The 25,057-nt window shown below is 32.8% G+C and overlaps 1 protein-coding gene across 3 annotated transcripts in view; it reads right to left on the bottom strand.

Moving 5' to 3' along the window:
- Positions 1 to 2,429: 2,429 nt before the first annotated feature.
- LOC123693603 (ATP-binding cassette sub-family G member 1) overlaps positions 2,430 to 25,057 on the bottom strand; it is a 39,016-nt gene continuing 16,388 nt past the window's right edge. For 2 of the 3 annotated variants that reach the window (XM_045638778.1, XM_045638780.1), the window contains exons 2-8: positions 15,734 to 15,906; positions 9,793 to 10,092; positions 8,424 to 8,998; positions 7,684 to 7,857; positions 6,536 to 6,928; positions 5,727 to 5,827; positions 2,430 to 5,159 (exon numbers count right to left, since the gene is read on the bottom strand). In XM_045638778.1, the coding sequence (XP_045494734.1) occupies positions 4,659 to 5,159; positions 5,727 to 5,827; positions 6,536 to 6,928; positions 7,684 to 7,857; positions 8,424 to 8,998; positions 9,793 to 10,092; positions 15,734 to 15,879 (2,190 nt within the window). In that variant the 5' untranslated portion in view covers positions 15,880 to 15,906 and the 3' untranslated portion in view covers positions 2,430 to 4,658. Of the gene's footprint in view, positions 5,160 to 5,726; positions 5,828 to 6,535; positions 6,929 to 7,683; positions 7,858 to 8,423; positions 8,999 to 9,792; positions 10,093 to 15,733; positions 15,907 to 16,917; positions 16,936 to 25,057 lie in introns of those variants that run through there. The other variant, XM_045638779.1, reaches the window with a different exon arrangement.

The raw sequence follows: 25,057 nt of genomic DNA, 5'->3' as shown, positions 1-25,057 counted from the left end.
ATAAGCTGTAAAATGATTGTTGCAAGTGTTTATGTGGTGACCACTTAACATCAGGTGGCCCACCTGCCCCTTTGCTTGCTCGGACATTAAAAAAAAGCTGTAAAAACGCTTTTACCCGCGGGATCTACCGCGAGTGAAACCGCGCGGCACAGCTAGTAGGTATGTTATGAATAATAATTTATATCAATAGACTAGCGGTCCGCCCCGGCTTCGCCCGTGGTACATATTTCGCAATAAAAGGTAGCCTATGTTCTTTCTCAGGGTCTAAAGATTGTCTGTGTCATCAAAATCGGTCCAGTAGTTTATGAGTGAAAACTGAAAACCATACATACATACTGCATACATAATTACAAAACTTTAAATAAGAAAAACGTCTACACAAGCCTAGATTCGAACCCGCGTACGCTTCTTTGTCGAAAGGGAGTTCGAATCCTGCCTTGTGACCGATTTATTTCATTTTTTTTAAAGCATTTGAATTGTACAAAACTAAAATATCAAATTTAACTCTCACACTTTCACAAAATATCTACCTAATTGTATTAGGTGTAAGATGTCAAATTGGGAATGTGTTAGAACTTATGTTAGAAATCCTAAACTACAATAAAATAATTAAATTTACTACTGTTTGTTTCACTCCTACGCTACAAATTGAGCTAACAACATTAATAATTACAGGTGGCCAATTATAACCCTGGATATTTCGGTTTGTGGTTATGATATAATAAGAAAATTCAATAATTTATATTCTCGTTACAATACAAGGGTCGTGGTCGGTCCGACTTCATATACCAATTAACTTGAGTGTTTGCGGAACAAATAGTAATGGAGGCAAGTGATATACCTACAGTTCGCATTGTTATAATGAAGATACAATATTATCGTTGTTACTATTGCATTCTGTATACTTTATGAGTATGGAATATTAGGGGTTATTTTGTTTACTTATTGTAATTCGGAGACAAATAAATATTATACTAATAAACATTCAGCGTTTTATTTTTCCATTACTAATGTGATATAAAACGAAATATTAGTGTGTTTAATGTTTAATTCAATAATAATAAAATATCATAATGCGACACTGTGAAAATATCCTGAAAAAATAAAGGAAAATTACTTATTTGTATCAGCGCCATCTATCGGTAAAGCAAAATAACATTCATATTGTGAAGAAGTAACACGAGATGGCGCTGTACACAATAAACAATTACAAATTATTGATTATTATTATTTTATTACTTAACTCTCAATTATTCAATCGTATATGTACGTTATATTTGAAATAGTTAAATTAATTCAAAATTTTCAAATAATTTTGAATATAAATTGGAAAATAAAGAATATATTATATTAATATATTATATATTTAAATTATCCTACAATTTATTTATATCAGCGTCATCTGTTACCGAAGTTCTACACCAACATCAGTCCTATAATATTGTTCTGATTTGTTATTGAAACACAAGATGGCGCTGTCCATGATAAAAATTATACGTGACGCACAGTTTATCATTAATAATATTTTAATAACTGACCAACTTATTAATAACTCCCAAATTAAATCGTGTGTGCACATTATCTGAAAATTATTTGTTGGGGTAATAAATTTGTAAAATTAGGATGTTAGTAATATTTTTTTAACAGTATAATGTTTGCTAATATTAACACTAGATGTCTTTTGATAAAATGTTTGGTGTTCTGAGTTCTCAAGATAAGGTAAGACCGTATGGTCTATAAAGAATGTGAAAATTTAAAAAAAAATTTCAAAACAGCGTCCGTTTTAAAATAATATTTCCCTTTAAAAAGTTCAAAATAGTTGTTACTTACTATGAAATATCCTATCGAATTTGTAATTAAATTTGAACAAATACATCATACATACATAGATTCTTTTGATGGAGTGGAAGAGCTCAGGCATACTTTTTACCCGAATATCACGCGAGTAAAGTTACGTTCTATAAGTTCAACTACTTTTAGACAGTGGTTTTAGATGATATTATTAGGTAACTAGTGGTCCGCCCCGGCTTCGCCCGTGGTACCTACATGTTTAAACTATCCTATCTCTCAAGTTGGATCGAACTGCACATGGTGTGCGAATTTTATTATAATCGGTTGAGTGGTTTAGGAGTCCATTGAGGACAAACATTGTGACACGAGATTTATATACTTATATTAGAAAGATATTTCCTTGTGTTTGATTTTATGTGAGTTAAGTACTACATTTTTTTTTGTTATGTTAAAAATATCTCTAAATAGTATTATTCTCGTAGACTATGTATGAACTAGCTTTCGCCCGAGGCTTCACTCATTTTATCATAATATTTTTGTAGAATGGAAATTATGGGTTCTCCTATGATTCCAATATGCAGCATATATTCCACTTCTCAGGTATTTTAGTAAATAAGGGTGTTAATTAAAACAAACAATTGTCTATAAAAATCACAGTCGTTTATTATTAATTCATAAATACTGGTAATGAAGACCGTTAAAGAGAATTACCAAAGACAGCGCAATGAATTTATCAATTTACCTATTACAACTATAATGAAGTGAATAAGATATGTACGCCCAGCTTTGCGTGCCCTCGTCTGTCAAAATTACGTTTTTAAAATATTTAAAATAGATTTAAAACGAAAATAACCCAAAGTATTTTCGAAAATAGTACCAGTGACTATGTTTCGAAAAAAAGTCTAGTTGCTACGGGTAAAAATTGTTTTAAATCTATGTTAAAGTTATTAAATTAAAATAAATTCCCTTTATCAATAAAATACATTTTTAAAATACAATGGAAACGCCCCTACCGGGTTTTATTAGTAGTTCTCAATTCATCCGCTAGGAGCGCTTATAAAAAATAAATACAATTTTTAAAACACAGTCATGATTATCACACGTAAAATAATATATTTCGGATAAAATAATTAACTAATATAAAGTAATAAAAATACAAAATTCTACATAATTAGTAGAGAATTCATTCACATAATAGTACAATATTTATAAATGTGTATTTCGTTTAGAGATTGGTTTACGTTTTTTGATAAAATAATAATGTAATAAATAGCAGTAAATCTTGTACAGTTCAATTGTTGTTATAATTTATAGCTTGTTTTATGAAACTAAGCTGCCATATTAACACGAAGGAAAAAATTCTTTTTTTTGTTTTTACAACAGTTGTTTGTTTTTAGTTTTAGCACAAATAAGGTACAGTGAAAATTTATTTTTCCTAAATACTGTTTTTGTACTGAAATAATAATGTCAACAGTAAAATAATACTTTTTCATAAAATAATACAAATATATAAAATCACATCTTTACATGCTCTTTTGTTTGATATAAATTACAATAAAAGGCATAAATGCAATTCAAACATTACCATCTTCAAGTTTTTCATATGAATGGATACAAACTATAATATTTTTTTAAGTCTATACCTAGGTATTTAAAATGTGTTGCTTAGGCCATTCAGGCCGATAAAATTAAACTAAATAAATGTTAATTATATTGATCACTGCATATTTTATATTGTTCTTAATTAATATTCTTATATTAGAAAATCTTATACATTACGAATTGCAATTTTCGATCAGCATTTTAATTATAAGGCTGGTTGCAGAGCTTGACCGACCATCAGTGCGTACGTCAGTCGCGCTTGTCATATGTATGGAAATTCATAAAACCTTTCATAGCTAGACCGACCATACGCACGCGTATTGTCATGCGCATTAGTGTCATAGTCATACACATTGTTGATGCGTATCGTCAGGACCGACGGTACGCACTGACGGTCGGTCATGCTCTGCAACCAGCCTATTGCCAATTATAATGTGCTTGGAATTATTATATAAAAATCACTGGAACGATTACTTTTAATTATAACATAATATTATTGTGATAAGTGATAACCAATTTATTAAAAAAAATCATAATATTCAACTTTTTGATGAATCACAGCACAAATAATAATAATGGTAAAAAATAACAAAAAGTTGAAAATCATAATCACAGTATCGAATTATAAATGTGATGTAAAAATTAAAGTTTTAACGTATTAAAACGCAAATGTAGCTAAAGCTGAACATTTGAGATCATCGTATAGGATATCGTAACATGACCGGGGCACCAAACAATATAAAAATATATAATCAATTAATATAACATTCTTCAATTAAAATATCATAACTTTGACAGACCCCGAACAATGACAGACAATAATACAAGCGTACGTGTCGCTACAGATTTAATGATTACATGAAAAATAATATCATTAAGTAACTTAAAATTAAGTCATGGGCCCGATCAACTAATATATAAAACCTTAACCTAATCATACGTATAAACAATTATCGACTAAGTCGAACTGCATACTATAAAGCTAATTATTTCGAAAACTATATAACCTACGTTGACCACTATTTGCGCCGGCGCGTTTAGAAAAGCAAAACTGACAGCTGTCAAAACGTTACGTCATTACACGTCACGATACGTCACGACACGGCACGACACGACACGACACGGCGCGGCCAAACGTCAGCTGTCACTTTTACGCGGCAACTGACACGGCAGTGTTGCTAGAACTCGAACTTCGAAATGGAAATAATTTCATAGAATCATCGTCATTATCACTTAATCAGTGAAATTATGAAGCGATTTGTGCTCTACTGCATCATTTTCAACTTGAACCTTAGGACTAAATAGGAGATTACTCTAATAAATACAAAGAATGCGCTTAACGCGCCGACATCTATCCAGAAATTCGCGTGGTCCATGCTCATCTCCTTGAGGAAGAGGCTGGGCGTCCTGAAGTGGCAATATGCGACTGAACAATTCAGTTTTTCCCTTCCATACCCATATACTGACAACATGGCCCCTTCAAAACCGTACCTAATATAACTTAAATAGGTCAGCCAATGCAAATACTCGGGGATAGCGTTGAAATTGACGAAGAATCCAGAAAATAGGACCACAGGGATGGTAGTAACTGGTCCTAAATAGACTCCAGTTTCTATTTTCATGGCGGCCCCGATTAGCAAGCCAAGGGATTGGGCGACAAGTGCTGTGAGGATGTTGACGGTTGTGAACATTAACACTCGGTCCACTTGCATCGGCTGGCTTGTCAAGAAGTACACAATGATCACGTACACACCGCTGAATACGATCTGGAATTATAAGATAGTTATTTCATACACAATTTTAAATGATTTATTATGAAAAACTATAATTGAAACTGGTAAAGACAGAAAATATTATGAGTGACTTCATTAGAATCTCTGTTTATAAATTGATGATCTAGTAACAATATTAAATTTTAGTAGGACAAGTTTTAAGGCAGAATTAATATAAAGGTATTGCCTTTCAGACCACAATTTGCCTGTATTTAATAATTTATTTATAACACGGCAACATATGCCTCATAATATGTTCCTGGATATTTAAAAAAATATGTCCCTCCTTTTTTATGTCCTCTTGCTTATATCAAAATATTATTTATCCTTATAATAAACTAGCTTACCGCCCGCGGCTTCGCCCGCTTTCTCTAAAACGATTTGAGATTTAAACTATCCTATCTCTCAAGTTGGATCGAACTGCACATGCCACATGGTGTGCGAATTTTATTATAATCGGTTAAGTGGTTTAGGAGTCCATTGAGGACAAACATTGTGACACGAGATTGACGCGAGGTGCAAACTTAGCTTGGTCGAGATATAATATAATTTAATTCTTACCTGGAAAGGCAAGTCCGCTATAGTCTTAGCAAAATAGAAGGCTTTCAGCGAATACCAGTAGTTCAAGTGCTCTCTCACAAACACGCTCATCTCCGTTGGGACTGGAATAAAAACAAAATAAATTTAATAAAATAATATTTAAATTGTCCATCATAATGTAATTTTTGTTTAATAAAACATTATATTGTATTGTCATGTATGAATTCTTATAATAGAAGCAATTTGCATTGTGCAATCAGTTATCATTTCTAAAATCAAACTAAAATCTAGAATTTTTATCGCTTATTCTATATTATAAATAAGTTGATTAACTATCTGATTTCCTCAATTGATCAATTAACAAAGTATATATGTTTGGTTTACTTTTTCCTTAACAATTTTGAAACTACAAAAAATCCCTTATAATTTAATCACAATACAAAATAATATAAAAACCAGTCATACTTTCATATGACTAAACTATTAACTCGAAAATATTAATGTTATGATATTCAAACACTTAATAAGCAGATTTACAATAAATAAATAAATATTTCAGGATAATTTTCACACACGGCACGATCTGATGCCATACTAAGCTTTCGCTTGTGTTAGGGAAACCAGATGGCTGATAAACATACTTTTATAATTTTAAATAAATACTTATATAGATAAATAACACCCAGACACAGAGCAAACATCCACATTCATCACACAAATATTTGCCCCGGGTTGGAATCGAACCCACGACCTCTGGATCGGAAGGTAGGGCCACTACCAACCAAGCCAACCGGTCAGTTAGATTAAAACTAAAATATAAAAATACTCACATGTAAGAATAGTAGGCATCATAGCTGTAAACATAGTGAACATAACAGTGAAGAAAATGCACCCAGCATTGCTCATAACTTTAGCTGCGTCCGTGCCTATATCATAGTACAATATTCCAATCAGCAACCCCACAACGGTATGCGAAAATAGCCTTAAATGCGTCAACATTGGGTCTCGTAAAATGCTCTTGAACGTCCGTTTCAATAAGATCCAGAATTGCTTCCAACCAGAGGTGGGGAAACCGGTTTTTTGCGGTTTTTTGTTGAAACTCTCGTTGGAGTCGAGAAGAGATGTGGTGCAAGTTACGGGCGCGAGGTTGTTCGTGTTTGGGATTGGGGGTTTCTCTGTGGTGGTGGGTTCGGAGAGGTCTATCACTGTGCAGGTGGGTTTGTCTGGAAAATAAGATATTATTAATTAATTCGTTAAATTATAACCTAGATGGGTAATATATTTGCTGTAGGTCTTATTGATTTAAGCCCATTTACTTAAGAAATGTTTGTAATACAGTTGTTCTGTTGATAAATAGCGTATCATACAAATTATGCAAATTGAATAGATGACGTTTAACGTTCGCCTTTCTTTTGCAGACAATTGAGAAGCTTCTAGAAATCGGTTCGATAGAAGTCTTTTTAGACAACAAAACGTCTTGTAAGATGCTATACAGTTCATAGTTCATTCACATCAGGATATCAATATATTATACATAATATTACATTAGTCATGTTATACATACATTTCTACCTAACCGCAATAATTTGCGGTCAAACAGTATTACTGCAATATTGTTTTGAATTACGTTGTGGTTTACTACATAGTTGCTAAGATTACAATATGGAATTTAATTAATTATCATTGATTAAAAAATTCTTCAATCAATTAGGTATTAGTTAAATTACAAAAAATACGAATAAAAAGCCCGTTTTATATATACCCATATTCGATCTGGCCACCCAGACTTCTTTATTCTTTAAAACTTTGAAATAACTTATACACCCAAATTGATGGATAATACGGCCAAATAAAGAAAACATAACCATAGCAATATCAAAAGCTTCCTTCTGTATTTAATTCTTTGCCAAATTTTATCTATAAGCCGTTAAAATATTAAGACAAAGCCGTCCTATCCAACCAAATTAAAAACACTCACCAATAACAATCTCCAGAGCCTCCTTCTGTATATTATTCTTGGCCAGGTTATTATACAAGCAATTGGGAGCAGATGATGATGCAGTAGTTTGTCCTCTTTCCGCGTGACCTTTGTTCACAGCTACCACGAGCTTGTGGACCCACTCACCGTGCTCGCCTGTGGCTACTTCCATTACTGAAAATAGAAATGAATATATTTTAATTCGTGCAGAAGTTATGCGTAATCAAAATATTGGTGGCATTTTTTTCAAGAGCGGGGCTAGTTGGAAAAAGGTATTGTTTCAAAGTTACGTTTTATATATTACTAGCTGCTCTGCGCGGTTTCACCCCCGTGGCTCCACTTCTGTTGGTCGTAGCGTGATGTATACCCTATAGCCTTCCTCGGTAAATGAGCTATCTAACACCGAAATAATTTTTCAAATCGGACCAGTAGTTCTCGAGATTAACACGTTCAAAAAACAAACAAACTCTTCAGCTTTATAATATTAGTATAGATGTTTGAAGTAGGTAATAAGATTAAGATTGAGCTTCGTTTCTTTATCTGATGGACATAAATAAAACTACTTTCGTATAAAATAACAAAAACAAATAAGAAGAATTTATAACCAGGTAGAAATTTAAGGCACATCACTTACTTTCTGACACTATTTTGTAATAGTGGAAATTACTTTAGCATTTGCCAAAATATGAAGAAAATACTTTAATACGAATTATGTAAAAATAACACAAGAAAGTTCTTACCGTAATCAGCAGGATTGTGGTAACTAGGACAATGCAGGCCCATAGTCGACAAGAAGGGAACCAACTCCCTCACAGGCCCTTGGTATATACACTGTCCCTCTGCCAATGTATACAAGAAGTCGAAAGTTTCAAACAGTCTGGCAGACGGCTGGTGAATCGTGCAAATAATCGTCCTACCACCTCTAGCCAGAGATTTCAGCAAGGAAATACATTGGAAACAAGCAGAACTATCCAACCCAGACGTAGGCTCGTCAAAGAACATCACTGGCGGGTTATTTACTAGCTCCAAAGCTATAGACAGCCGTTTCTTCTGACCACCAGACAGATTGATCGTTCTGGTATCGCTAGCGTCTCCCAAGCTAAGCATTTCTAATATTTCGTCAATGACAATCTTCTTGGCGGTTACGGTCATGTCTTTGCCGAGTTTTAGGTTCGCGGATACGGTCATGGCTTCTCTAACGGTGAGGTGCGGGAGGAGGCAGTCGTCTTGCATGATGTAGCAGGATAGCTTTCTGAAGCGACGCAAGTTTCTCTCCTTGCCGTTGATCAGGATTGAACCGCTTACGTTTGATGTTCTGTGGATGAAGTTATTATTGTTATTAACACTCACATCTAACTCTCACAATAAAGTTGTTGGTACCCTACAGAGTGAACATCTTCAGTAAATACTGAATTTTAATGTGCTTTACAAAAATTATTTCATTTCATTACTTCATTTTTCCATTAGTAGGTACATGAAAAGTTTTAAACGAATATAGCATAATCATGTTGTTAAAATAGAAACATATACTAACTTAGAAAGAAGTAGTTAATGAATAATTTAAAACTATGAAATCAAAAATTGTGAGAGAAGTCTTTTGAAAATACTCAATTATTATAACTATCATGAAAATTTTGATTGTATCAAGCATACAATGATAATTTAAAAGTAATTATTATAAAAACGCATTTATTTTAAAATTACCGATTATCTTCATTGTTTGACGTAGCTGATGATATTATAATGATAATTCATAATGATACTGAGTCATGAATAAAAGGAACAAAATATAAAAGGGCTTGGTGTTTTACATATATAATATTTTACTAAATCGTGTGTTTGTTTTTTTTCAGGCCCATAAAAGGAAGCAGAAGAGCTGTGCATCTACTAATGCAATAAAAGCAATGTTGATGTATGGAAGAACTTCAAGCTAAATCGAATTAAATGCAAAAGATATATTATATTAGTTTCGGTTAGTAAATTTAAACGTGCACATTTAATAAACACTTAACTTCTCTTGGCCTTTTATTTCACTAATTATTTCACAAACAATCACGTCCAAATCACCGATTTTCTATATCTTATTATTGTATTTTACAGAAAACTTACTTATATCCCGCCAATATATTCATCAGGGTACTTTTCCCGGCGCCAGACGGACCCATGATAGCCGTCAGCTCACTGGACCTGAAGGTTCCATTGATGCACTTCAAAAGGGTTTTATACCCTCTCTTCCTGCCTTCGCTGACAGAGTAGGATAGTTCAGAGAACTCTATGTCAACTGGAGGTCTTTTGGGTAAGTGTGTGAGGGTGGCCATGGGTTTCTTCTGGCATGCTGACCCGTTGGGGATTTTGGGGACAAGCGCCATGGTACCAGCCCCGCCGTTGCATAGATTCACTTGGGAGCCTCTGGAAGGATATGGTTTTATTATTATGGCGGTAAAGTTAATGAAGAAATCGTAATTTATTTTCATTAATCGAAAATATGAGATAAAATATTTTTTTCTGTAATATGTTTAATTCTACCAATTTTTTTCGGGCACGTCAAAGTTAAAAATCTTTCGAAGAATGCTCTTAAAATAGAATATAATATGAATAAAAAATTCACGCGTTATTTTTTACTACAACATAAATATATATTATATTGGAGAATCGATAGCATTTCGAGTTGAAATTAATGAGTATATAAAAACCTTAGATTACAAAAAACCTTTAAAACCCGAGGTATATAATTATAGATAGACGACGATGAATATAATGACAGACATGAAAATATTAAATCATAATTTTAATATTCATTTTTTCGTAACACAATTTATTCATTACACCCTCGAAACAATTTCATCCACACCTAGATTAAAATACAACACGAAGACCTTTAGCGCACCGGCCGAATAAATATTTAGAAACGACCAATTATTATTAAAACTATACGCAGCCCATTATTTTTCCCACTTCGAAAAATTGCTTGTTACGTAAGCATTTCTTCAAGTTCAAGGTCAAGGGTTGGCACGTGCCGAGACATAGGTGATATGTATTCCATTACTGTTAAAGACAAAACACGAATTAAAATGTAGTAGTATGCAGTACAATGCTTCGCGTGTTAGATGTTCTGGAATCGCGTGCAGAAACCTCATATGTGGCCAGCAATGGATTGCTAACAGTGGCAGAGATCACCCAATATTGCCACTGCAATAGCTCTTGACTCCACATTGTCATGTCTTAGCTCTTGACTTGACAACCCTACTTATGTTTGATAGCATATTTTTATCTTATAAATAGGCCTACATTTTGTGAGAGTCATAAATAGTAAAGAAGAGGCAAGACATATCATAGTAAAATACTAATAAGATATTTTTATTATGATTGAATCATGAATGCTAACGCATTTCTAATGCCTTCTTAGAGCATAATGACTGCGAGTTTATGAGACGCTTCATAAAAACTGATACATTCGGTCGAAAGTAATTACTATAAGCAAAAAACACAATGCCAAGTAATTTTATTATGACTTTTCCGTTATTTATGTTATAAGAGAAATCTATACGTCTGTGTGTACAGAGCAACTATGGAGTTCTTTACCGGTTCTTCTCCATACAACTGCTTTCCGAATCGGTGGTAAATGTTAAAAATAAAAATAATGACGATTTGAAACTGCTTCTAAAAGAAGTCTAACTGAATAAATAAATGTTTGAGTTTGAGTTTGTATGCTTGATGTTCAAAAGTACTTAGTTAAAACTTACTCATATTCAGGTATCACAATGAAGTATATTATTACTAGAGATCCGCCCCGGCTTCGCCCGTGGTACATATTTCGCAATAAAAGGTAGCCTATGTCCTTTCTCGGGTATCAAAATATCTCCATACCAAATTTCATGCAAATTGGTTCAGTAGTTTAGGCGTGATTGAGTAGCAGACAGAAAGACAGAGTTACTTTCGCATTTAAAATATTAGTATGGATGAAAGCGAACGAAGCCGCACGTAAAAGAATTACTCTATAATCAGATATCTTCGGAATTTTCCATTTCTAAGCAACAGCAACTAATAAACAGCAATACAAGCTAAATTCGTTCAGAGGTATCACGCAATTTGCCGTTTATTCCCAAAGGTTCACCCCACATTATATAATCACCTCGCGATAGTATGTTAAGGTCAGCAAACGGTACACATCTATGTAATAAAATGTATTATTTTAGCTTCACAAATGATCGCTTATGTATGCTAATGGTATGACAATGTAAACATTACGTCTGTGCTGAAATTTTGGGAAAATAAGCTGCGGTATCCATGTTTATATTTGGTTAGTTTAAAAAAATGAATTGTCATCTCTCTGTATAATAAAACTAGCGGTCAGCCCCGACTTCACCCGTATATAATAGCCTAGATCACTTAGGGATCTAGTAATCCCTAGATCATCTAGTGATTATGTATCCAAAACTAAATCGAGGACAGATCTACCTCTAGAATATTTAATTTCAAGTAAATTGTAATTTACTCTGTAATCTGCCACTGAGACTTCTTTCACGGATACTGAAGTAATCAAATTTTGATACCTTACAGCGCTCTTTGATATGATGAAAAGAAACTCAATAAATTTCAACTGAAATTATTCCTTAAAAGTTAGATCGATTGGAAATTAAACGTACTCTTATAACTCTGAGCAAACTCAATTTTCTTTTGAAGTAAATTTTCAGGATAATTTGGAAGATTCGTTTAATTTCACAAACTAAAACGAAAAAAGTAACAAGCTATTAAACAATACACAACCGATTTTAATATCAATCTAATCAGAATCGTTTAGCCTAGATAAGATAGATACAATAACAAAACGAGACAATTTATATGAAGAAACTTCTGGCAATCTGCCAGCATCCCGCATGCACTAAACATACATACAAATAGACGGTATGCGCCGATATTTATGGAACTTACAAAATTACATATACGATTTGATGTAACACATGATCTTGTAAGATAATATTATGATTAAATAACTCGTATTCTCGAAACACAGAACATAACTCATGATCCCGATTAAATTTTTGGTACAAAAGATATTTGAACTTGAAAATCTACACTAATATTATAAAGAGGAAAACTTTGTTTGTTTGTTTGATTTTAATGATTAGACTCATAAACTACTGGACCGATTTTAAAAATTCTTTCACCATTCGAAAGCTACATTATCCACGAGTAATATAGGCTAGGTTTTATTCAGGAAATCCCACGGGAACGGGAACTATGCGGGTTTTTATTTGAAAACGAGGGCGAAGCCGCAGGCGGAAAGCTAGTTAATATAGGTACATCGAAATTGTTCGTCACTAACGTAAACATCTGCGATCATATACCTATCTCGATATTATATTTACGTACCTATTAAATTGATACGTATGAAAACATGGCGTATATGTATAAATGATGGATGAAATGGGCAGAGAAGAATCTCCAATTTAAAAATGAAAAACAAGCCTCTGAACAGTGGGTCAAAAGTTATTATTACTGAAAATGATGACGAAACATAACGATATCATATACTTAATTAAATCTGCTATTGGGGTTTCCATATCAAAATTATCAGCTCACTTCTGACAAATTGTAGTATATAGAATATTTTCAATATATTCTCTGGATGAAGAACATTACCAATTTAACTTCGAAACTACAAGGTGACTAAATTTCTTGGTGACAGAATAAATGGTCTGCCGCTAAAGGATAAAGTTTGGAAAATATATCGTACCTCAGTTCTTTTGGGATAATCTATAGGTAAGATTATTCAGAACTATTGAGTGTTCGTTGTGGTTCGTATCGTTAAAATCACTGTTGGTAATGTAATTGCACGAACACATTTCATAATTATTCATGATTGTTTCGTCTTCATACTCAATTTAAAGATCGTAAACATTAAATTTTATTGGGATAAAAAACGTGTGTCACATCACTTGATTCCGTCTGACAACAAAAGTGAAACCAAAACATTGGACGACTATTTATAAACATATTCAATAGATTTCTTAGAAATGTATTAGTCAGAAATTGTCCACAACAAGTCACTTTGGTAAATTGGCGCCAACCCATAAGTTTTCTCAATGATTTCTGTAAAAATCCGTTCCCTATTCAGTTTTAGTGCCAAATGAGAAATTAATGTTGCTTTTTTTTCGTGTACCTATTGATTAGACGTGCATCTTGGCTTGAATGAGAGTCATTGACAAGAATTTATATAACAATCAACAATTTTCCTGATTCCTTATTACTAGAAGCATAAGGTTCAGAGTTTCTACCTAATTAAACATCAACCATTGTCTTCAATTTGAACAGCTGATGATCGTGTACAAATATCTTCAGTTAACATCGTTTACAAAACAGTTTCTTTAAGGAGTGATTAATTCGTTCACATTGTAAAAGATAACTCAAAAGGGATTCGTTAGATATACATTATACATCAAACTCAAAAGTATTTGAGAATCAATATGCGAGAGAATATTACAATGCTTAAAATCGTTCGAAACGTCGGGAAAATAATATAATGAATAAATCGCGTTTAAAATCCGTTAAAGTCTTTAATTTCTAATCATATTGACTTCCCATAATAACAATACGTTCTAACTGATAACCTCCTTATGTTGTTGTTCAAAATTAACATGTGAATGGTAATTTTTAGTAGGTGGCTACCAAATTATCTGTGACGTAAATCCATAACACTCCGTTACTCGATTTGTTTTCCCACGTCACAGAAAGGTTAAAATCCCGAATGTATAATATCTGCTGAACGGAAAAATGCTAATTCCATTCGAATATCACGTTCCTTGTGACTGTTCTGAATTTATTGTCATTTTGAATGTATTTTTATGACTGTGTCTTATGAGCATTTTTGCATCGAAGTGTAACGAGATCGATTGCATCATGTGAAAATGTGGATACATTATCTTTGTTAATAGCCTATTCAGATTCTTCTTCAACTGTATTTTTAGATATACTAATTTTATACAGAGGAAACATTTGGTTGTTTGTTTATTTACATAGAGTAGGTTTCGAAACTACTATCTCATTTTGAAGAATTCTTTCACCATGAGAAAGCTAAATCATCCCCAAATAACATATATGGTAGGTCTCTACAATATATTATGTTTAAAAGAATATCTACCCGAACGGAGCTGAGTCAAACAACTACCTAGTATGCGTGGACTTATTTAGCAATATATAAATTGATGTAGTTTGAGCAATGTATTCTCAATGACGAATGACAAGCTTGATTCGCAACTAGTTAACATGATGAGCGAACGCTCTCATCAATAGATCATAATGCTATTTAAAACTATTACAAACATACCAGACTAGCTGTGCCGCGCGGTTTCACCCGCGTGGCTCCTCTCCTGTTGGTCTTAGCGTGATAATATTATATAAAAGCCATATAAAAGCCATTACTCGTGGATAATGTAGCTTTCGTATGGTGAAAGAATTTTTAAAATCGATATGAGCCTATTCATTACAATCAAACAAACAAAGTTTTCCTCTTTATAATATTAGTGTAGATAACAACGAATAACGTAACATTGTCTTTGTAGAATTGAATATTAATGAACTAGCTGTAATGAATTCGGTGTTTCTGGGTGATAATGGAAACCAATAATTGAAATTGTTAAAGGGTATTGGTACATTTAGAATGCCACCGTTATACTTTTAGAATGAGATTTTGCGTGGGTTTCATCTGTATTATGTATTTCAATTTTCGAATGGAACGGTCCCATTACATAACAGTTTTGTATACAATTGCTTCTTAAATATTCAGTTTACCTTTTAGCCCTATCTCAACTTACTCGAAAGGTCGAGTATTGTTTTTGAAATTACTTTTAGTACCACATATACTTTTGTTAAAATAGGTAAGTCTGATAAAATAAATAAGGTCATTTTTAAAAATACCAAACAAGAGTTTTATACGACGATTTGGAATGGTCTATGATTTAGATTCTCAACTACGAGTATAACAATCTAACTTATATTTTAATTTCATTTCAAGTGCTGTGCAATTCATTCAATACAAATAGCTACATACCCTAAAACCTGACCATTGTTCAGTTGTTCCGGAGACTTGACTTGCGAGAAAGTGACCTTGTCGTTGATCTCGCCTCTGCTCCCTCGGCTGATCAGCGGGAGGTGGATCTGGGTGCCCTTCGACTCCATCTTCTTGCCTGGCGTCATCGCTGCTGAACCATCCTGATGATATCTCTGGAAATACGAACGTATGCGTTAGGAAATAGGGTTCGTAATGCCTGGAGTATGGATCTTTGATTGCTGACTAGGTTTAATTGATTTTGAGAGATTGTACAGTTCTTTAGCAAACTACTTTTCACTTCTGCTGCTTTTCATCTACTGTAGTTGTTAATCAATAATTTTTCTCTTTTATTTTTTTAAGTCAATACCAATAAGCTATTTAGATAGGCTTATTGAGTGTTATTTATTCATAAACACGTAAACTGACATTTATCTAAAAAAAATCTATTAATAAGTGTTTGGTGAATTTTTAAAAATATTATGCAATATATTTTGAAAAATTCACCAAATACTAACCACCAAAACTAAAAATATTGCAAGTCCATGTATTTTGCATATCAGGATAAAACGTCAATCCCAAATTTAAAAAGTTTTAAATTACCCTCCATTAATGGGTTTACAAATGTCCTATAAAATAGCATTTACCCACCCAGGAATACTTGCACAATTATTCGATTTAGATCAAGCACTAATTAGATTTTTTCCAGCAACACGCATCATTAAGGTTCTATACATTCTAGTTCAAATAGTCAAAAGCCAATTAGTTTGACATAGTTGGAAGTAACAATGACAAAAATAGCCAGAGTGGAAGCTCCCACGCAAGAGGGTAGGCGGGGTTGAAATGTTATAGTACTTTGTCTGTTCAGACGCCCACGGCTCTGAAATATGGCATCAAAGTTGATGAAACTTAAACCACATTTAAGCTATCTATATAATGCATTCATTGCTGGAATTTAGATTTATATTTTACGCAGAATCCTAAACATTTTCAACATTTTAATGTGTTGCGTCTCACGAGTTTCTAACTTTGTAAAAAATGTCATGACATTTACCCTTTCACCTTTGTTAACAATTAACTTTGTAATTATTCCTCTAATGACATAACATTAAGCTCGAGTTTTAACGTCTCATCCTTTTCATTATTAAATTCTGTTTTTTTAAACATTGCCTTGAGATATCTCTTACCGTAACTTTATTAAATTAATTTCCAAAAAGAACTTAAATTACTGAATACGACTAGTTATAACGACTTCACAAGGAGCAAAGAAGAAGAATAATATCCACAAAATGGAATTTAGGATTCAACAACCAATTATTTTGTTAAATTCACATTGAGCACTATAAGCCACGAGTCACGACGTCTGTGGAACAAGTTGCAAGCAATTTATTAGAACTAAGTTAACTAAGATTAGAGCTAAGCGCCTAAGCACTAGACATAATTAAACTCAATCTAGATTCTAATCAAGTCAAGGAGACAGTTGTAATTAGTTGTCGTGTTGTTGTTGATGAATACAATAAAATTGATACCATTTAATATGAAGCAAAAAGAGATTGGTCAATGAATAGCAAGAATTTGGGGCAATCAATCACGATCCACAAAAGGATGGTAGGCAAAAAACGTTCTAACTTCTAATCATCATCATCATCATCAGCCCATATACGTTCCCACTGCTGGGACACGGGCCTCCTATGAGGGTACAGGCCATAATCCACCGCGCTGGCCAAGTGCGTGTTGGCGGATGACACATGTCGTCGAACTTTTTAATTCTTCGACATGTCGGTTTCCTCACGATGATTTCCTTCACCGTTCGAGCAGTGGTGATGTTACAACATGCGCAGATAAATTGAAAAATCAATTTATTTCCTACGCGCTCGCCTGGTCTCGAACCACGGACTTATCGATTCGAAGTCTAAGGTCTCACCACTGAGCCACCACTGCTATTATAAACGTTCTAATAATAGAACTAAATAATCTTAATATATATAAATCTCGTGTCACAATGTTTGTCCTCAATGGACTCCTAAACCACTAAACCGATTATAATAAAATTCGCACACCATGTGCAGTTCGATCCAACTTGAGAGATAGGATAGGTTTTATCCCGGGGTTTTCTCTGAAAACGCGGGCGAAGCCGCGGGCGGAAAGCTAGTTCTAATATAAAATTGAGTATAAAATTGAGTACTTCGTGGTAAGTCACTCTCTCATAGACCAAAGAAAAAGAACGTGTACACTGTAGGTAGAAACTATGAATTATGGCACTGCAATTACAGTTCACGAGCAGAACGTCCGAATGTATGTACAATTTGCAAACTAATTTGTAACATTAACTCTAACGAATTTGCGGTTAGTCGCAGATGCTGCCATTGAGAATATTAGAACGTTGGCAAATATATGCTAGTGGGAGTAAGCCTGGATAACCTTATCATATAATATTTTCTACGATAAAACTGTTTTATAAAGAAAATATCTTCTGTTAATCGTCTAATGACCGCGTTTATGAATTAGACGGTAATGCTGTTGACATTTTCTTATAATCTAGTCTATATACATATAATAAATCTGTAGAAGGGTCAATTCTGTACATTGAAAATATTGAAAAAATAAATAGCAGGCGGTGTTACTGGATCGATACCAAGCCCAAATATGTGATTAAAAAAAATTTTGTCTGTCTGTCTGTCTGTATGTTCAGGCATCACGTGAAAACTAACGGTTCGATTTCGATGAAACTTGGAATAATTATACCTTATTATCCTGGGCATAAAATAGGATACTTTTTATCCCAGAAAAATACGTAGAAAAAAAATCTTAATTTTTCTTAATTTTTCCGCGCGGACGGAGTCGCGGGCGGAAGCTAGTTATTATAATGAAAATTGATCAGGGAGTAATATATTTTATAAGAGATAGAATAAACATTGTTTCACAGAAGGCACTAGCTTCTTTTTTCATACATTGTACCTAATTTTAAGAGAAAATTAGTGTTATTAAATCTGATGTAGGCTAAATTAGAAATAAATCACATTTCTTCATAATTATGGAAAGAACAACATTGTTAGAAACTGAACGAATATATATTTTAAGTTATTTATTCATAAGCCATAAATAAAGGTATAAAATGTCACACGCCTATAAAAAGGGATTATAAATAAGTTGCAAAAGATGAAATATGATTATAATACACAAAGGTCAAACTGCATAGGTCGATCGCTGGCCCTGTAACATCGTTGAGAAAGGGACGAAGGTCGACAATTTCTATCTCACATATTACTTAATCGAATTTTTATCAAAAGCTTTTTACACGCCTGGAGATAAATTATTTTCTGCGAACTATATAAGAGGTTTCAGATCGTTTTTTTCTTTTGGATGATACATTTAATCCTCTTAACTTTTGGCGTTAAATGAGTCTTCTGTCTTTAGAACGTGTATGAGTTGATAAATAAATAAATAATCTTTTAAAATGTCTCTAAAAGGTCTTTACCCGTTTTTGAATTGGTCAACAACAATTCTACATGTATATTGTATACGATGAATTTTTCAAAATTAATGACTCAATAATATTTTGTACGAATATCATAGACTTTTCTTTTTTTATAATTGAATGTTCAATTAAAATTATCGATTTATGAAAAATTAAATTCGTTCTCAATGAACTTGTCGTTTATCAGAAACAATCTCTACAATTAGCGACTTTCAAAATCGTACGACAGAGATAAAACACCGGGGCGGGGTTCCCTTATCACTTGTAACAAATTAAATCAAGACGGTTGTGATGAAAATATATAAAAAAGATTAACATATAACAGGTTTTATATTTTAAAACTAGGCGTCAAAGCAGAACACTATTTTTTGCGGTTGTTTTAAAATTTGAGTTTTTTATGGTTTTGACCTAGTTATTATAATTTTTGGTTTGTTAAATTTATTTTTTATTTTGCTCTGGTATAACTATTATTGGAGGATTGAACAATACATAATATAGGACTACTATTTTTTATTTGTTCAACTTGAATACTAATAATATTATCCCGGATAATCGAAAATATCGAGCAATTAAGATAAAATGCCTACATAATATTATTTGCAAATTAGTTTATTAATCTGTTAAATTCATCAATAGCGATTTAAAACACAATATTGATTGCTTATTTTAGCTTTAATACTTCGGTTACTTCGGAGAGTTCGGAGCATGTGCGCGTAAGTGTAAATATTGGTATGTAACGATAGTATTTTTTTATAAACTATTTTTAGTAGTTATTGGGTATTCTTCTAATAATATAAATGCTAAATTTTGTGGGGATGGATGTGTATGTATGTGTTTGTTACTCTTTCACGCAATTACTACTGAACCGATTACAATGAAATTTGGCACACACGCAGAAGGTAATTTGGATTAACATATAGGATAGATTTTATCCCGGAAATCGCACACGGATGGGAATCACAGGGGTTTTTATTTGAAAACGCGGGTAAAACCGCGGGGCACAGCTAGTTTCGTATAATTCATCTTAAAGTTTACTTTATTTACTTTTCAGATACCGTTTAATGACTGGGTCGTTGGGCTTACGGTCAATGCCCTCTACATTTCTCAAGTGTTCAAGCCTTTGATACTGAAATAATTACTTGAACTTTGTATTATATACAATTTGCGACAAACTTAATGGAATTTCAAAAGGCAATTATAATTAAACGATGGTGTGATAATGATTTTATTCATAACAAAGAGTAGTAAATAGAGAGATAAAGTAACAGCATATGTTTTTTTTTTTTACTTTAAGTCAAAATCATTTACTTCTTTATAGTTTCAGTAGTTTATCCTTATGCGTCAATATGTTATGCGTCAATATAATATGTTATAACTGATAACGTATCACTCGGATATCACGATTATGCTTATTACGCTAGTAACATCTCAGATTTTCATTTTTGATTTAATTGCTTTGAGAATATTGTTTATGATTACAATTTTAATTTCTATAATTATCTGTATTATTTACATGATGAAATTATTTAAAAAATGGCTACGATGCAAAAATCTCCGTTTGTGCAATGTACGCAGTTGTCTATGTATATTTTGCTTCGCTAGTAAAAGTCGTTTAAAAATCCCGTAAAGGTGAAAACCAGTTTCCAATTATATTTACTCTTTAGTAATTCGTTATAGAGCCAAAACTAATGCGTATCAAATTATCCAACTCGCAAATCAATTTCAGACATTTTAATACTCGAAAGTATCTGAATCTTTTAGGTTATATCCCATCTTTTGTATGCAACATTGCACATATTAATCCATATCGTGATACATTAGAACATTAGGGAAGCCATAAATTTCCATAGCAGAAGAGTGTATGCTTTCACAGGATAATATCACAGAATATATGGCTTCCATGACGCCTGTCACCTCTTATCCATCTTTACTCTTAAAAGTATCTTTTAAGTATTTAAATCTTTAATTTAATCTAGTATCGCCAAACACAGAAGCGTGGATACTTTAGCAGATATATCTCCCTATACTACTAATTGTACAACCAGAACTAAAGCAGTCGATGTATTAATAACAATTTTAGTTGTGCTTAACTCCCAGCTCTTAAATCATATAAAACTACCCTACTTTCCAACTATTAAGGATAATAATAACAGTCATGATAATAGCATTTGTTAAAAAGCTAATAATCATACTAATAATGAACGAGTAACTGCAGATCATGATAAATTTCATAACCATACCTGCAACCACGTACCACCGACATTTGCAAACATCACAGACACAGAACACACGACCACCGAACCAAAGAGTAATAAGAATACTGATTGCTTAATCAAATCTATCTATATCGGCTTAGTAACTCATTAGCGACTTTCGATTATTACTATGTATTGCTGATAATAATTTTTAATTGGAGACATAAAAGGACAAACATACTCGTGACGTGGGTGGACAATGAGAAATACTGCATTGCTTCTCCAGATTTCGTCTTAATGTTATTAACATAGTAAACAATGAGAAGATATGGAGAAGATGCACATGTTGAATAAACTGCTTTTGGAGATAAAAAATTAACAGAATAGAACGTAATAGATACTCTTATAAAGAACACTTCATCTTGCAGCACTGGGCTCATGGAACATAAAACTTTCTATAGTAGCATACGTTTATAATTTTGAAAAATAGACATAATAATCTATCAACGTTAATAAAACAAAAAAACAAAAGTTTTTCTCGATCGGTCTTCATATCACTCATGTATTCTTTAAGTTTCAAGTTCATTAAAGTTTAAGATGTATTTAATTTCTCATTGAATAGGTCAATTATCTTCTGAACATTTTTATCCACTTTTTTATCAAGAAAATCAACAGCAATAGCATTTATGTCAAATTAACTAGTTTCATAAGTTCTCACACTCAGGCTAATTTCATTACAATTTCTGTCTCCAATACAAACAATTAATTCATAAATAATCATTCCAAATATCGTAACACCACAATTATAGCATATCTTATATCACACCACAGACACATTTCAACAAACAGGCAATGCTCAGCCTTCGCCGTGAGCGGGGTTGTATATCGATCACTGATACGATGCTACGTAAGCAGATTACCATCTCCAAACTGAAGGTCCTTGATATGGTAATTATGTTCAACTGTATCCGTGACTTTGTGCTTGTTATCATTTTGGGTATTAGGGTTCTTTGTGTAATTCACTAATTTGTTTCACAGTATAAAGCAAAGTCGCTTCTCGTGTCTGTCTGAATGTTTTTATAGATCTTTAAAACTACACAACGCATTTTGATGCAGTGTTTTTAATTCATAGATTGGTTGAAGAGGAAGGTTTTATTATTAAATAATTGAGACAACGCGGGCGAAGCCGCAGGCAAAAAGCTAGTATAGAAAAAGTCCTATTAAAAAGCACTTTAGTGGCATTTTAAATTCCAATAAATCTAACAGATCGAGTTAATTAAGGTCGTTCTTTTATCATGATTCTGTATGTGCATAACATCGCTTGACTACGAATGATTGGTAAAATCAACACGCATACAATTCGTTCTTAACATTAATTGACTCCAATCTAGATCAATTTGTACCATCATTATTGAATGCGAGTTCATTCCAAGCAGAGACGTCGCCACCAATCTATATTTCAGAGAATTCTGACTCCTGTCTTGTTAAGTAGATCAGGCTTTCCGTTTGATACCCCTTTAATCAGATTTACAAGCCCGGCTTAAATCCATTTATCTCCCGAACCCTGTGGATGACGAAAATGTATTTCTGAAAATGTATTCACAAAATTTACCAATACTAAATTTGAGATCATCTCTTTTTATTAATACTCATTTTATACAATCAGTTGTATAATATGTTATAGCTGCATGTGACCACGCTCGCTATAAAGTCCTCGTCTAACCAACGAATACAAGTTTTAAAGTCTAAATACCTAGACGGTTTTATCGATTCCAATTAATTTCCAATTGCGCCTATCTAATTTGTGGTTTAACCGATTCACAATCCCACCGTTTCTCACAGTTCTAATACTACGCCTTAACTTTTTAATTCTGAGAATTGTTGCAATATACGTAATGTTGTCATGAAATGCTATTATCCTATTAGTTGTATTTTACACGTTCACTGATCGATCATACGCACCTGTATACAGATACTAATATCCTTTTGTTTAAGTATGAATCAAAGTCTGGATTTCTCGCTCGTATCGGTCAAACTACCTATTTCAACATTCGCAACAAGATTGTTAATACGCAGGTGTTTACGTGACATTTATAATTTTATATAAGTGTATACTAATTATCTGCCTTAATCTGAGTATTTCAAGGAATATTAAATCCATTAGCAACAGGATGTATGGAATAATAACGCATTAGATTATATTATAAAAATAGATTAATGCAGAAAATTATTGACTTGATTGGGCAATAGGTGTGACAGGATTAAAGCTGTTACCTTGTCTTCATATGATAAACTAACAGTCTTCGAAACTCCTTGCAAAGGATCAATCTAAAAATTTAATTAATGTATTTACCCAACCGAATATCCTGCCGGCTGCCACCCACATAAAATCGTGGTATACCACTAGTTTCAAGATAAGACCGACCTTTTATCACAATTTAACAATTATTATCATTTCTAGTCGTGGATATTAATTTGTGATGAATAAATAATTGTAAAATTAGATTATTATTTCTAAGAATGTCGGAGGCCGCAAATTAAACTTTATTAAGAGCTTGATTGATATAATTGGACTTGTTATTTTTAGGCTCGGCTCAAATTATTTTTCGTTGCCTGTATCATTAAATGTTTTCTTTTTTTCCCTAACTACAATTATCTATAAGAATATACATTTTTAATCGCTACTACTGTTAACAGATAAATTCGTTGTACGATAAAATCAGTCTAGTCGTCCTTTTATGTAGTTTAAGTATTGTATTTTCTATTATATTTGCAATATAATCCGTTCGTTCTTCGTTTAACTCGTTTATATTTATTGGTCCAAGCTCCAACTACCCGCACAATGTATCCTATGTCAATTCTATATCCTACAAAAATACATAACATCTATTCATTCGTTGAAGATGTACAAATATTAATATGAATGTTATTAATAGTACTACAAATCATACACAAGGGCTTCAACATTTGAACTTAGGAAGTGATTACCAGCGAATACCCTCCAATGTTATACATAAGTCGTGACGTACCTAATCAGTACTCACGTACCGAGCTAGTACAGGTAGGGGATCGATATCGCGGCGACGTAAATTCATTAGGATTTTCTTTGTAATGTTGTGGAAAAGTTTGTGGATTTGAAACGTTTCCTTAGATTTAAAGTAGAAGGTAGATAATATGCTTTGGTTTTATATTTGTTTTGACTTCATTTTTGAGTGATAGGTATCATCAAAGTTTGATAAAACACTCTTATCAAATAGATTTTTAAAAAATCATTTGGTTCTATCATGGTTGTTAAAATCTACGCATCACGATACACTTGAGATTAATACGAACGTTTGAATTGAAAGGCACCTACAAGATAATAACAGAAATGCAGATGCAGACCTCAGTTAAAATTATTGAAGTACCTACGGCTACGTAACCAATTCTTGGCACCCAGTAAGCATTTAAATGAGCATAACAAAAATGACTTTGACCTAAAAAAGATTAAGCAATTAATGACAAATTTTAAGAAATTGATCGATTTGCTCTCAACCACCAAATTTTCATAATATGATTACGACGGTAGAAGATTCACAGACTAAATCACTGCTGATTTTAAAATCTATTAACATGAAACATAATAATATACAAATGACAGTGTTACAAGAGGTC

The sequence above is a fragment of the Colias croceus genome, chromosome 8 (assembly GCF_905220415.1).
Source record: "Colias croceus chromosome 8, ilColCroc2.1".
Lineage (NCBI taxonomy): Eukaryota > Metazoa > Arthropoda > Insecta > Lepidoptera > Pieridae > Colias > Colias croceus.
Note: the sequence above shows the minus strand (reverse complement) of the source record. Positions and strands in the feature narration are given on the sequence as shown.